At 37.1% G+C, this 14,891-nt stretch overlaps 1 protein-coding gene across 7 annotated transcripts in view; it reads right to left on the bottom strand.

Moving 5' to 3' along the window:
• The window catches only part of SLC25A40 (solute carrier family 25 member 40), a 69,649-nt gene that overhangs the window by 43,959 nt on the left and 10,799 nt on the right, over positions 1–14,891 (bottom strand). For all 7 annotated transcript variants that reach the window (XR_004627450.1, XR_004627451.1, XM_011236934.3 and 4 more), the window contains exons 2-3: positions 1,744–1,812; positions 36–156 (exon numbers count right to left, since the gene is read on the bottom strand). Coding sequence is in view for 3 of the 7 variants with exons in the window: in XM_011236934.3 (XP_011235236.1) it covers positions 36–132 (97 nt within the window). In the remaining 4 variants the exon portion in view is untranslated. The remainder of the gene's footprint in view (positions 1–35; positions 157–1,743; positions 1,813–14,891) is intronic.

Genomic DNA, 14,891 nt, shown 5'->3' on the forward strand with positions numbered 1-14,891 from the left:
TGGTTACATAATCTACAACAGCAACATCAGTCTACCCATTAGTGATGTCAGTATAGAGCCAGTGCAAGAAGCAAACATTTGTTGAAGAGGTGTCACTTTGATAATCTGTGGTCCCTCTGATTCAGTATCCATATTTTTAACTGACTGAAGAAAAATCTGTTAAGGAAAAGATGTAAAAAAAAGTTTAATGAAAATACCCTTAAGTTTGATTGCTATAAATTAAATAAACTATAAAAACAACCAGTATTAATACTGAAGCACATGATGTTGACCAGTATCAAAAATAAATACCTAAATTCTATACAAAGGCAGAATATACAACTGTCATTAATAAAATACGTACTCTGATTTTCCAAAAGACAAGGCACTTAAGCTGTGCGAGGAGCAACATATTTGTAAAGACAGGTAGTAGAGCAATAAGAAAACAGCTCTGGCCATGGAACAGAATGAAGGCACCTGACCAATAAGTCTCAGAATTAGTGCATTTAGCCTCATAAGAACTACTCAGATACTCTAATCTATTGGAGAGTTAGCAAATTTATCACTATTTGTACTGCATACCAAAAGTTGCTTTTACAAAGGTATAAAATAAAAACATATAATCTTCAAAAGAAGCATTATCTCAGAAAAATTTGATGAGAAAATACATACTCCTTTGTAAAAAGCCAGTTAATATAAAAAAGTATAAAAATCACTTATAAACCTTTTATTCAAAAATAACCGTTAGCAATATAAGGGTGTCATCTTTCCAAATGTCTATGTGTCTATGTACACACATATACACATATATGTGTGTCCATATGTATATCATCTATACAGACACATGTACATGCAGATTACATGTAACTAATCAAATATATACAAATATTCATATATCTGTGTACATGCATCTTTTAAAAAAAATCTTTTTTAAAAAACATAAACAGGTTCCACTGCCTGGGTGGCTCAGTCAGTTAAGCATCTGACTCTCAGTTTCGGCTCAGGTCATGATCCCAGGGGTCATGAGACCGAGGACCATGTCCAGCTCCATGCTCAGTGTAGAGTCCGCTTGAGATTCTCTGCTTTTTCTTCTCCCTCTGCCCCTCTCCCTGCTCTTGTGAGTAAGCGCGCTCTCTCTCTCAAATAAATAAAATCTTTAAAAAAATAAATACTCCTATTGTTTAGTAGGCAGACTGGACACTTAAAAAATACATTATAGACACTGTATCAATAAATATAGATGTACATTATCATCTTAATACAGTTTTTGATATTTAATCAGTCTCATACTGTGAGATATTTGTTACTGTCAAATTTTCCTTATTCATTTATTCATACACTCTTATACAAATATCTTCATACACACAACTTTTTGTAGTCTTCCTAGAATTACTACAGAAGAAAAAGTAAGATTGTGAGGCTCAGCTAAAAACTTGAGACAAATTGTAAAAGTGCTTTCCAGAAAGGACGGACCAATTTACACTTCCACTTATTAAATGAGTTCCTATTAACCCAGAATTTCACCAAACTCTCTCTCTCATTACATACCACTGATTTTTTTATGAACAGTTTGAAAATAGTTTACATACAACATACCCTGTCATTCTAATTACCTCAGAATATTCTTGTATTTCACAGTAACACTATCAAATTGAGGAAACTTCGTACTCTATAGTTCATGTTCCAATTTTATCAATTACCCCAATAATGAACCTTATAAAAATGAATGGCAGCTTTATTCTTTAGACTTTTATTATTACTCACCTGGTTTAAGTCTTTTCCTCAACTCTATGCTCCAGTATTTTATTGTTTGTAACATCAGTAGCTGAAAATCTGTAGTGAAAAATGAAAGTAACTGTTATGTTTTCACACAAGAAAGGGAGAACCTAAAGGAAAGGAGCATGTAAAAAATATGAAGAGCATTCCACAAATGCTTGTATTACATTTACTAAACTTCATTTATAAAACTTCATTTAGTATAATAAATTTCAGGGTGCCTGGGTGGCTCAGTTGGTTAAGTGTCTGCTTTCAGCTCGTGATCCTGGAGTCCCAGGCTCAAACCCCAGGTCAGGCTCCCTGCCCAGAGGAGAGGCTGCCTCTCCCTCTCCCTCTGCCCCTCCCCCTGCTTGTGCTTGCTCTCTCTCAAATAAATAAACGGAATCTTTAAAAAAAAAAATAGTATAATAAACTTCATTTATTAAACTTCATTTATAAAACTTCACATTGTCCCAGTAAATTTATTCTGCTCAAAAAACAAACAATTCTCAGGGCACCTGGGTGGCTCAGTTAAGCATCTGATTCTATCTCAGCTCAAGTCTTGATCTCAGGGTCATGAGTTCAAGCCCAGTGCTGGGCTCCACACATGGAGCCTACAAAACAAAAGAATTCTAGAAGCTGAACACTCTGATCAACCTTGGTATCACAAGTCAATGAGATTTTGTGACACAAAATTAAGTAACGAGCAATATCTATGAAGTATTTGGGGGGGGGACCTTAATTTTATTTATTTATTTATTTTTTATATTTTTTTAAAGATTTTTTTTTTATTTATTCATTCGACAGAGATAGAGACAGCCAGCGAGAGAGAGAACACAAGCAGGGGGAGTGGGAGAGGAAGAAGCAGGCTCCCTGGAGGAGCCTGATGTGGGGCTCGATCCCATAACGCCGGGATCACGCCCTGAGCCGAAGGCAGACGCTTAACCGCTGTGCCACCGAGGCGCCCCGGACTTTAATTTTAATCTAAACAATCCGTTAGATCTAAGTTCCAATTTATAGAAAATTCAGAGACTAAAGTAATAGGTTAAAGGACACCACAAAATAGGAGAAGTTTTATTGCCACATAGGACTATTGTCTTGGTTCTTCAACAACTGAAATTAAGGTGGGAAAAAGGTAGCAGGGCAGGGAGAACTGTTCTAGAAGAGAATCTTCTGAGTCACCAACCAAATACATCCTGGTTCAAATAAATAAAATTTTAAAAGTTTCAGAGTACATAAAGAAATCTGAACACGGGCTGGATATTAGATAATATTAAAAATTATTATTTTTTGGTGAGATAATGGTATTATGCCAATACCAGTTTAATATCAGTTATAATGGAAGTGTCTTTTTTAAAAAGAGATTCATATTATAAATATTAAGGGCTAAAATATTATAATAGTTGTAGTTCCAGTACTTCAGAAAAAATAAATATTCTACTGTTAATAATCTGCTAAATCTATGCGGTAAGTATACTGTAAGCATTTTTATTGTTCTAATTTTTCTGTATATGGAAAAATTTGAACAACAGGATTTTTTTTAATTTTTTATTTATTTATTTATTTTTTTAAAAGATTTATTTATTTATTTATTTGACAGAGATAGAGACAGCCAGCGAGAGAGGGAACACAAGCAGGGGGAGTGGGAGAGGAAGAAGCAGGCTCATAGCGGAGGAGCCTGATGTGGGGCTTGATCCCATACACCGGGATCACGCCCTGAGCCGAAGGCAGACGCTTAACCGCTGTGCCACCCAGGCGCCCCAACAGGATTTTTTTTTAGCTTGTGAAACTTATGTAGAATCTTCAAGTCTAAGAAAATACTTCTAACATTTGTTTATATGAAGACGATTAAGTGGAAAAACAATATACATATGCTAGAATATAGGTACACTCCTCCTCCAGAAGTGACAAGACCTACAATGCTTTATTTTGACATCCATTCCAGCAAAGTTGGTACCTGAATATGCTCAAACCTGAAACTGAAGCCAGAAAAACTGATATATTTCTAGTTATTATTAAGGAATGTTAAGGGGAAGAAGTAAAAAATTTAGATGTAACTTTTTAGAACTCAGTATTAAGGTTACTGGACTTTTTATTAGTTCTTTTTTTTTTTTTAAGATTTTATTTATTTATTCGACAGAGATAGAGACAGCCAGTGAGAGAGGGAACACAAGCAGGGGGAGTGGGAGAGGAAGAAGCAGGCTCATAGGCAGAGGAGCCTGATGTGGGGCTCGATCCCGCAAAGCCGGGATCACGCCCTGAGCCGAAGGCAGACGCTTAACCGCTGTGCCACCCAGGCGCCCCCTTTTTATTACTTCTTTACATAAAAAAAATATATTAACAATCTCCTAAGATCATAACAAGTACCTACTTAAAATGAGATCTGTAAAATTAGTCTTTCAATTTATTTGAAAAATAAAGTGGGGGGAAAAAGAATAATATAGGCACAGACTAGGGGTATTTGGGGGAAAAAAGTGGAAATAATAATCTTAGTGGATTGTCTAAAACTTATAATGTATTTTCCAGGGCTTTAAATTCCTTGCAGTCCTATCAACATACTCCCCTAGTATATCCTCAATGGAGAAAAACTGAGAGACTTTCCTCTACGGTCAGATACAAGACAGGGATGTCTGCTCTCACCACTGCTATTTAACACAGTACTGGAAGTCCTAGCCTCAGCAATCAGACAACACAAATAAATAAAATGCATCCATATTGGCCAGGATGACGTCAAACTTTCACTATTCACAGATGACATGATACTCTATGTAGAAAACCCAAAGACTCCACCAAAAAATTGCTAGAACCGATACACAAACTCAGCAAAGTAGCGGGATACAAAATCAATGTACAGAAATCTATTGCATTTCTATCCACCAATAATGAAGCAGAAAGAGAAATCAAGGAATCGATCCCATTTATAATTGTACCAACAACCATAAGAATAAATCTAAGAATAAACCTAACCAAAGAGGTGGAACACCTGTATTCTGAAAACTACAGAACACTTATGAAAGAAATTGAAGATGACACAAAGAAATGGAAAAACATTCCATCCTCATGGATCGAAAGAACAAATACTATTTAAATGTCCATACTACCCAAAGAAATCTACACATTGAATGCAATCCCTATCGAAATACCACCAGCATTTTTCATAGAACTAGAACAAACAATACTAAAATTTGCATGGAACCACAAAAGACCCCAAATAGCCAAAGCAATTTTATTTTGAAAAAGAAAAGCACAGTGGAAGGCATCACAATTCTGGCCTTCTTCTGGCCTTCAATCTATATTACAAAGCTGTAGTCATCAAGACAGTATGGTACTAGCACAAAAACAGACACACAGATCAATGGAAAACAATAGAAAACCCAGAAATAGACCCATAACTATATGGTCAAGTCATCTTTAACAAAGCAGGAAAGAATACCCAATGGAAAAAAGTTAATCTCTTCAACAAATGGTGTTGGGAAAACTGGGCAGCCACATGCAGAAGAATGAAACTGGGCCACTTTCTTACACCATTCACAAAAATAGACTCAAAATGGATGAAAGACCTAAATGTGAGACAAAAAAACCCATCAAAATCCTAGAGGAGAACACAGGCAGCAACCTCTTTCACCAGGGCCGTAGCAACTTCTTACCAGACACGCCTCCAAAAGGGAAACAAAAGCAAAAATGAATTATTGGGACTTCAAGATGAAAAGCTTCTGCACAGTGAAGGAAATGGTCAACAAAACTAAAAGGCAGCCTGTGGAATGGGAGAAGATATTTGCAAGTGACAGATGTGATAAAGGGTTGGTATCCAAAATCTAAAAAGAACTTAATCAAACTCAACACCCAGAAAAACAAATAACCCAGTTAAGATATGGGCAGAAGACATGAATAGATACTTTTTTCAAAGAAGACATCCATATGGTCAACAGACACATGAAAAGATGCTCAATATCACTCATTGTCAGGGAAACACAAATCAAAACCACAATGAGATACCACCTCACATCTGCCACAATGGCTAAAACTAGTAACACAGGAAACAACAGGTCTTGGCACAGATGTGGAGAAAGGGGAACCCTCTTAAGCTGTTAGTGGGAATGCAAGCTGGTGTAGTCACTCTGGAAAATAGTATGGAGGTTCCTCAAAAAGTTACAAATAGAACTACCCTCTGATCTAGCAATTGCACTAATAGGTATTCACCCAAAGGATACAAAAATACTGATTTGAAGGGGCACATGCACCCTGATATTTATAGCAGCATTATCAACAATAGCCAAATTATGGAATGAGCCCAAATGTCCACTGACTGATGAATGGATAAAGGAGAGGTGAGGGATACACACACACACACACACACACTAGTCATTAAAAAGAATGAAATCTTGCCGTTTGGAATGATGTAGATGAAGCTACAGTGTATTATGCTAAGCAAAGTCAGTCAGATAAAGACAAATACCATGTGATATCACTCATATGTGGAACTTAAGAAACAAAACAGATGAACATAATAAAAGGAAAAAAAAAGAGAGGGAAGTAAAACATAAGATTCTTAACTACAGAGAACAAACTGAGGGCTGATGGGAGGGGAAATGGACAGGGAATGGGCTAAATGGACGATGGGTATTAAGGAGGGCACTTGTGATGAGAACTGGGTGTCACAAGTAAGTGATGAATCACTAAATTCTACTCCTGAAACTAAGATTACACTATACATTAACTAACCAGAATTTAAATAAAAATTTGAAAAACAAAAAAGGATTATGGGAATATTCAAGTCAGAAGATAGTAAATCACACATACTTCATATCATCAGAATTAATTTTTTAAAATTTATGTTAAATGCGATCTCCAAAATCTTGATTTACCTTCCCTTGCTCAGTAAATGATGCTGAACATTTCCTCACCTGGCAACCATCATTCTACCTTCTCCAAGAATTTTACCACTCTAGATACTTCACATAAATGGAAATGTGCAGTATTTCTGCTTCTGTGATCAAGTTATTTTAACCCAGCATAGTGCTCTAAAAGTTCAAATATGTATCATATGACAGGATTTCCTTCATTTTAAGCACTAAGCACCTGGGTGGCTCAGCAGGTTACATGTCTGACTCTTGGTTTCAGCTCAGGTCATGATCCCAGGGCCATGGAATCAAGCCCCACCTTGGGCTCCACGCTCAGTGTGGAGTTGGCTTGAGATTCTCTCTCCCTCTGCCCCTCCCCCTGCTCGTTCATCCCTCTATCTTTCTCTCTAAAATAAATAAATTAAATCTTTATTAAAAAGGCTAGGGGTGCCCGGGTGGCTTAGTTGGTTAAGCATCTGCCTTCTGCTCAGTTCATGATCTCAGGGTTCTAGGATAGCGCTCCACATCGGTCTCCCTGCTCCACAAGAAGTCTGATTCTCCCTCCCTCTTTGCTACTCCCCCTGGGCTTGTGCGCATGTACTCTCTCAAACGAATAAAATTTAAAAAAAATTTTTTAAAAGGCTAAGTAACACTCTATGTATATACATTTTCATTATCATTTCATCTATTGATGGGCAAAAAATTTAGATTGTTTCCACCTCTTAAACTTTGCATAATGCAATGAACATGGGAGTCCAAATATCTTGAGTTTCTGATTTCAATAATTTTAGATAAATATCCAGAAGTGGGATTGCCAAATCATATGGTTGTTCTATTTTAAATTTTTTGAGGAACCAATGTCATTTTCCATTGCAGCTATACCATTTTACCAACAATGCACAGGGTTCTGATTTTCCACATCTCCATCAGCACTTGTTATTTTCTGCCTTTGTCTTTAATAATGGCCATCATAAAATGTATGAAGTGATATCCTGTGACTTTGATTTCATTTGCCTGATAATTAGTGATGCTCAGTGTCTTCATTTTCCTGTTGGTCAAATGTGTGTTTTCTTTGGAAAAATGTCTATTTTTTATTCTAGTTATTTCTTACTGAGTTGTAGGAGTTCATTATATATTTTGGATACTAATCTCATATCACATGTATGGTTTGGAAATATTTCCTCCCATTCCATAGACTATCTTTTCACTCTGTTGACTTTGTAGCTGTATAGAAGCTTTTTGGTTTGATGTAGTCAAAGTTGCCTTTTGCTTTTACTGTCAGTACTTTTGGTGTTATATACATGAAATCATTGCCAAGATCAATGTTATGAAGCTTTTCCTTATGTTTTCATCTAGGAGTTTTATAATTTCAGGTCTTTCATTCAAGTCATTAATCCACTTGGAATTGATTTTTGTATGTGGTGTGAGAGAAGGGTCAAAATTCTTATTAACGTAGTGAAGGTTATCTATCTTTCCTTTTATAGACACCGTTTTGATTCTTCTTTAAGCAATCTTTCTTTACCCAAGAGTCCAAAAGATACCTGCCTACATTTTCTATGTATTTTAAAAGTTGTGCTACTGACAAATTTTAAATCCTTAATTTATGCAGAATTTTTAAAATATCAAGTGAAATAGGGAACCAATTTCATCTTTTCCTATGTGAAAACAAATAAGTACTTTCTCCAAGAGCCAATTTTTTAAAAAAGATTTTATTTATTTATTTGGGGGAGAGAGGGAGAGAGGGGGGATTGTCCACCAGGGGAGGGGCAGAGGGAGAAGCTGATTCCCCTGTTGAGCAGGGAGCCCAATGTGGAACTTGACCCCAGGATGCTAGAACCATGCCCCAAGGCAAAGGCAGACACCTTATGACTAAGCCACCCAGGTGTCCCCAAGCTCCAATTTTTAAATAATCCCTCTTTTCTCCTATAAACTGATAACTACTTTGTTGTACTGAAATTCTATTCCTTTGTGGAACTGTTTCTAGGCTCTCTATTCTATTCCACAGATTGACTTCTCTATCCTTAAACTGTATCACACTGTATTATTACGGAGTTATAAAAAGCCCTTATATTTGGTAGTCCAGGTCCTTAAGTTTAAAAATCATCTTACTAAATTCCCTTAAAAATCTCTTTAGGATTTTAGTTGGAACTGCATTGCATCTATAGGTAAACCTGGAGACAATATCTATGAATACAGTCTCTAATTTATTCGAGACTTCCTTAACGTTGTGAGAATTGTAAAATTTGTCGTACAGGTATCTTTGTGCCATACCTGTGACAGATCCAATTCTAGCTATCTGGTAGTAACTAAGACTAATATAAATGGTATTTTCCTTTCAATTATATTAAAATTATATTAAATTTATCTGCTGTTAAGATACGGAAATAATTTTGTACATTAACCTTATATCCAGCCAACCTTACTAAAGGAAAACCATTGATTCTGATTTATAGACTCCTTTTCCCATAAAAGTTTACATTGTCTGCAAGTAGTAAGTTTAATTTCTGCCCTTCATACTCATCATAGTACAATTTAGTTTTCTTATTGTAAAGGCTAGGATTGCCAATACAATATTAAAAAGTGGTGAAAATGAGTATTCTTATTCCATTCCTCAATTAAAAAAAATTCTAAGATTCTACATTAGGATGATGTTTGCTCTGATACTTTTCATTTTTGGGTTTTTTTTTTTTTTTACAAGATTCTTCATCTTTTTTTTTCCCCTTGATTCCCCATTTAAGTGATACCACGCAGTATTTGTCTTTCTCTCTTATTTCATGTCGTATAATAACCTCAAGGTCCAACCACATTTTCCCAAATGGCAGGATTTCCTTCTTTTGCATGGCTGAATAATATTCCAATGTATATACATACGTATCGCATTTTAAATTTTACTTTTTCTTTTGAACATTTTAAATTGAGGTATAGTTGACATAGAATATATTAATTTCAAGTGTACAACATGGTAATTGGACAATTATATACATTACAAAATGTTGACCACCATAATATAGTTATAATTTGTCACCAATGAAGTTATTAAAATGTTACTAACTATATTCTCTATGCTGTACTTTTCACCTTGCCTTATTTTAGAACTAAAAGTTTGTACCTCTCAACCCCATCACCTATTTCCCCCAGCCCCCCACTGCCCTCACGTCTGGCAACCACCAATTTGTTGTCTGTATATATGAGCTTTTGGGTTTTCTTTACAATGTCTTCATTTGTTTTGCTTTTTTGATCCCACAAATATGTGAAATCATATACTATTTGACTCTACTTATTTCATTTAGCATAATACCCTATAGATCAAATCGTGCTGTCCAAAATGACAAGATTTTTTTAATGGCTGAGTAATATTCTAATGTAAACATATACCACATCTTCCTTCTCTATTCATCTATTGATGGACATTTAGGTTGTTTCCATATCTTCACTGCTGTAAATAACACTACAATAAACATAGGGGTGCATATATCTTTTCAAATTAGTGTTTTTGTTTTCTTTGGGTAAATATACCACAGTGGAACTACTGGATCATGATATTTCTATTTTTACTTTTTTGAAGAACCTTCATAATGGTTTCCATCGTGGCTGCACCAATTTATATTCCTACCAATGGTACATGAGGGTTTCCTTTTCTCCACAATCTCAACAACTTATTTTTTTTTCTTTTTGATACTGGCCATTCTGACTGGTGTAAAGTGTTAACTCATTGTAGTTTTGAATTGCGTTTCCCTGATAGTGATAATAAGCATCTGTTCATGTGTCTGTTTGCCATCTGTAAATCTCCTTTGGAAATATATGTTTTTGGATCTTTTGTCCATCTTTACATTGGATTGTTTGTGTTTTGATATTAAATTGCAGGAGTTCTTTATAGGTTTTGGATATTAACCTCTTATTGGAAAAAACATTTGCAAATATCTTCCCCCATTCACTGGCTTGCCTTTTTGTTTTGTTGATGATTTCCTTTGCTCTGCAAGAGGATGTTAGTTTCATGTAGTCCTGTTTATTTTTGCTTTTTCCCTTGAGGAGAATGATCCAGAAAAAAAATATTGCTAAGACCGACATCCAAGTTTACTATGTTGTTACTGTTAAGTTTTATGGTTCCAGGTCTTACACTTACATTGTTAATCCACTTTATCTTTGTACTTGGTATAAGAAGTGGTCCAGCTTTATTCTTTCACATGTACCCGTCCAGCTTTCCCAACACCATTTTTTGAAGAGACTGTCATCTCCCCATTGTATATTCTTACCTCTTTTGTTACAAATTAATTGACCATGTTAAGTGTGAGTTTATTTCTGGACTGTTCCACTGATGCATGTGATCTATTCTGTTTCACTCTATTACCATACTGTTTTGGTTACTAAAATATAGTATACTTTAACATCTAGAATTATGAACCTTCAGCTTTGTTCTTTCTTAAGATTGCTTTGGCTATTCAGGGTCTTTTCTGTTCCACGAAAATTTTATTATTTGTTTCAGTTCTGTGGTATTTTAGTAGAGATTGCATTGAATCTGTAGACTGCTTTGGATAGTACAAACCTTTTAACAAACATATTAACATAAAAGTATTAATTCCTCCAATCCATAAGCATGGAGTAACTGGAATTCATAAAGAAACGAGAGCACTGGCAAATGTAACAAGGATAAATATAAAAGAAAATGGATAAAGCGATAAAGTAAATCTCTGCTGATGAGCATACAATATATAAAGATGCAATTTGTATGACTACAAAGGCACAAAGAAGGATGGTAAGGAATGGAGCTATATGAAAGCAAATTTTTTATACTAAGATTAAATTGGTATTAATCTGAACCAGATTGTTATAAGTTAAAATAATAACTGTAATCACCTCGGAAACCACCAAAAAAAACCCCATAAACAAACAAACAAAAAAACTCCCGAAAAACAAAAAAACCACACACATCCACAAAATGTACTAGAAGAGGTGGAGTTCTGGTCCAAGATGGTGACAATGACCCTGAACTCACCTTTCCCATGGACACACTAAATCTACACCTATTTATAGAGCAGTTCCTCTTAAAGAACTGAGGGGTGACTGAACAGCTTCTGCACAAAAAGATAGAATATATAAAGTAAGGCTAGAGAGCCCACATAGAGCACAGCAAGAGAGATGGAGAGAAGATAATGAAGGGAACCCCTGAATGCAGGGAACTGTAGTGGAAGTGTAGGAGTGCTGACAATACTGATTCCATCTTTGGACCTCCATCTTGTTCATTTCACTCAATGATCCTTCTTGGGCTATGTGTTCCAGGCCCCTTGGAGACTGATCTACATTACCTTAGAAATCCCTGCCAAGGTCAGGATAGAGGAAGGCTTGTTTTGGCCTCCCATGAATCTGTTAAGGATAAGTCTTTCCCATTCCTGACACACAGGTGGTGCCACAAGATTTAATTAAAGGTTAGCTGTCAATTAGGTGCACACAAACCCTTTGAGGTACATGCAGACCCTTTAACCTCACTACGATGCCCTTCTGCATGTCCACTTATTCTATAAAATCTGTGGATTAAGGTCCGAACTTTGCAGAGAAAAACTATGCAGTTGCCATGGATCATCCTCTACCTAAACCTTCCCTGTCAGTAAGCTACCCTGAATAAAACTCCACGTAAAAATGTACAAAATCACCTGCTTTGTTTTTCAATCTCAAAGCACCTTTTCAGTTTGGGGGAGACTTTACTGTCCATCCCCACCTTCTAAAAGGGAAGGGATAGTTCTGAGGAACCTAGGGCAGATTTGTCTGCCTTGGGCATGGAATAAAAAAGTCCCGGTTTAAAAGATCTAGCCTTAGAATTCCACCAGTGGGGGAGCTGCTGGACCTTTTTTCAGGTTGGAGGAGCCGGTGAGCGCCACAGTTCATGTTCACCCTCCACCCCAATAATGCAGACTGGAGCAGAGTTCTGGGCCCCATTGCTGGCCTGCCACCTCAGTGAGCCCTGTCGTAGCTCTGGATGCCCTGGTACACAGAAAAAAAGTATAGGTTTAAAAGAGCAACTAAAGTATAAAAGATCCAGTCCGAGACCTCCACCAAACAGCGAGGGAGCTACTGGAATTCTCTCCGGGTCAGTGGTGCTGGTGAACACCATGGTTTATGTTCCCCTCCATACTAACAACATGCACAGGAGCAAGGTCCAGATGCCACAGCTGGCCTACAGTTTCTGTGAGCCCCAGGTTCCAGCCCACACCAAACTTATCAGTCCCACCATGGTAGCCCCAGTGCAGTATACAGCAGGAGACCCCTGGTAGGTGCTAACTACAGCTCTGACTGTCACACCAAGGTGACACAGATATAAGCACCCTAGAACACCTCAGGCCTACACCATTTCATCCCCAGCACAGAGCACTTTGGGACCTCCTGGGTCATGCCTGTCTGTAAAGTTGTCCCTTCATGGAGTGCCCCAGGATACCCCAGCCCATGCTGGCCTTGGCTCCAATTGCCCTGCCAGGGCACACTCTGCAATGAGCACCCTTGGACACCCAGGCTTGCACCCGCTTTAGCTTCAGCTGTCCTCCCAGGGCACCTTCTGCATGGAAAGCCCAGGGACCACTCCAGCTCAAGCCCACTTCAGCTACAGCTATACTGCTGGAGTGCTCACTATGCAGAGTGCCCAGGGACACCTCGGCTCATGGCCCACCTCAAATTTATTTGCTACATGGAGCACCCCCAGGAACTCCTGCCTCAGCTTCAGCCATCTTACTAGGGTGCTCTCTGCATGGAGAGCCACAGGACACCCCACCTTGCACCCATTTCAGCTTCAGCTATCCTGCCAGGGTGTTTTCTTCATGGATAGCCCTAGAATCACCCTGGCCCATGCCTGCTTCAGCTTTGGTCACCCCACCAGGGCAGCCCAACATGGAGTACTCCATGACCCCCAGCACATGCCAGACACAGCTCCAGCCAAAGTCACCAGGCACACAGAGTCCACACAGGGTTTGACCATACACAAGACCATTCCTTCAAGTGTAAAAGTACTCATTTCACTAATTCACAGAAACAAACACAGCAAAGTCAAGCAAAGGAGGAGACAGAAGATGCTTCAAATGAAGCAATAAGGAAAAAAAAAAACCCCAAAAAGGAACAGAAATAAGTAATATGCCAGATAAAGAGTAGAAAGCAATGATCACAAAGATGCTAACCAGACTGAAAAGAACTGAGTGAGAACTTCAACAAAGAGAAACATGAAAAAAAAAAAAAAACCCAATCAAAGTTAAAAAATACAGTAACTGAAACGAGAAATATACTACAGGGAATCAATAGCAGATATGTGGATGCAGAAGAACAGTTATGTAACGTGCAACACAGGGTAATGGAAAGCACCCAAATTCAGCATCAGGAAAAAAAAAAAGGAATTAAGAAAACAAATGAGGAATAGGTTAAGGGATCTATAGACAACATCAAGTGAACAAACATTCACATTAAAGGGCTCCCAGGAAGAAGAGAGAGAGAGAGAGAGGGGCAGAAACCTTATTTGAAGAAACAATAGCTGAAAAACTCCCTAACTGGGGAAAGGAAACAGACATCCAGGATCAGGAAGCATAGAGAGTTCCAAACAAGATGAACCTAAGGAGGTCCACAATAAGACATATGAGTATTAAAATGACACAGGTTAAAGACAGAAATTTTTAAAACCAACAAGAGAGAAACGAAAAAAGTTACAGATAGGGAAACTCTATAAGGCTACCTGCTGATTTTTCAACAGAAATTTTGCAGTCCAGAAACAGTGGCATGATATATTCAGAGCTGAAAGGAAAAAACCTGCCACCAACAATATTCAACTCAGCAAAATTATATCATTCAGAATTGAGGGAGAGATAGTTTCCCAGGTGAATGAAAGTTAAGGAGTTCATCATCACTACTAAACCAGCTTTACAAGAAATGTTAAAGGAACTTCTTTAAGTGGAAAAGGTGATACTTAGAAGCAAAAAAAAATTATGAATAATAAGATGTAAAATATGACAACATATACATAAAACATGGAAAAGGGAGCAAGAAAGTTCTTTTAGAATGTGTCTGAACTTAAATGACTATCAATTTAATATAGATTGCTATATATCTAAGATCTTATACATGAATCTCATGGTACCCACAAACCAAAAACCTATAATAGATACACAAAAAATAAAGAGAAAGCCAAGCAAAACACTACAGAAAGTCATCAATCACAGGGAAAGAGAGCAAGAGGAAAAAAAAAAGTAACAGAGAATTACAAAAATAACCAGAAAACAATTAGCAAAATGGCAATAAGTACACACCTATCAATACTTTAAATGCAAATAGTCTAAATGCTCCAATCCA

The sequence above is a fragment of the Ailuropoda melanoleuca genome, chromosome 1 (genome assembly GCF_002007445.2).
Source record: "Ailuropoda melanoleuca isolate Jingjing chromosome 1, ASM200744v2, whole genome shotgun sequence".
NCBI lineage: Eukaryota > Metazoa > Chordata > Mammalia > Carnivora > Ursidae > Ailuropoda > Ailuropoda melanoleuca.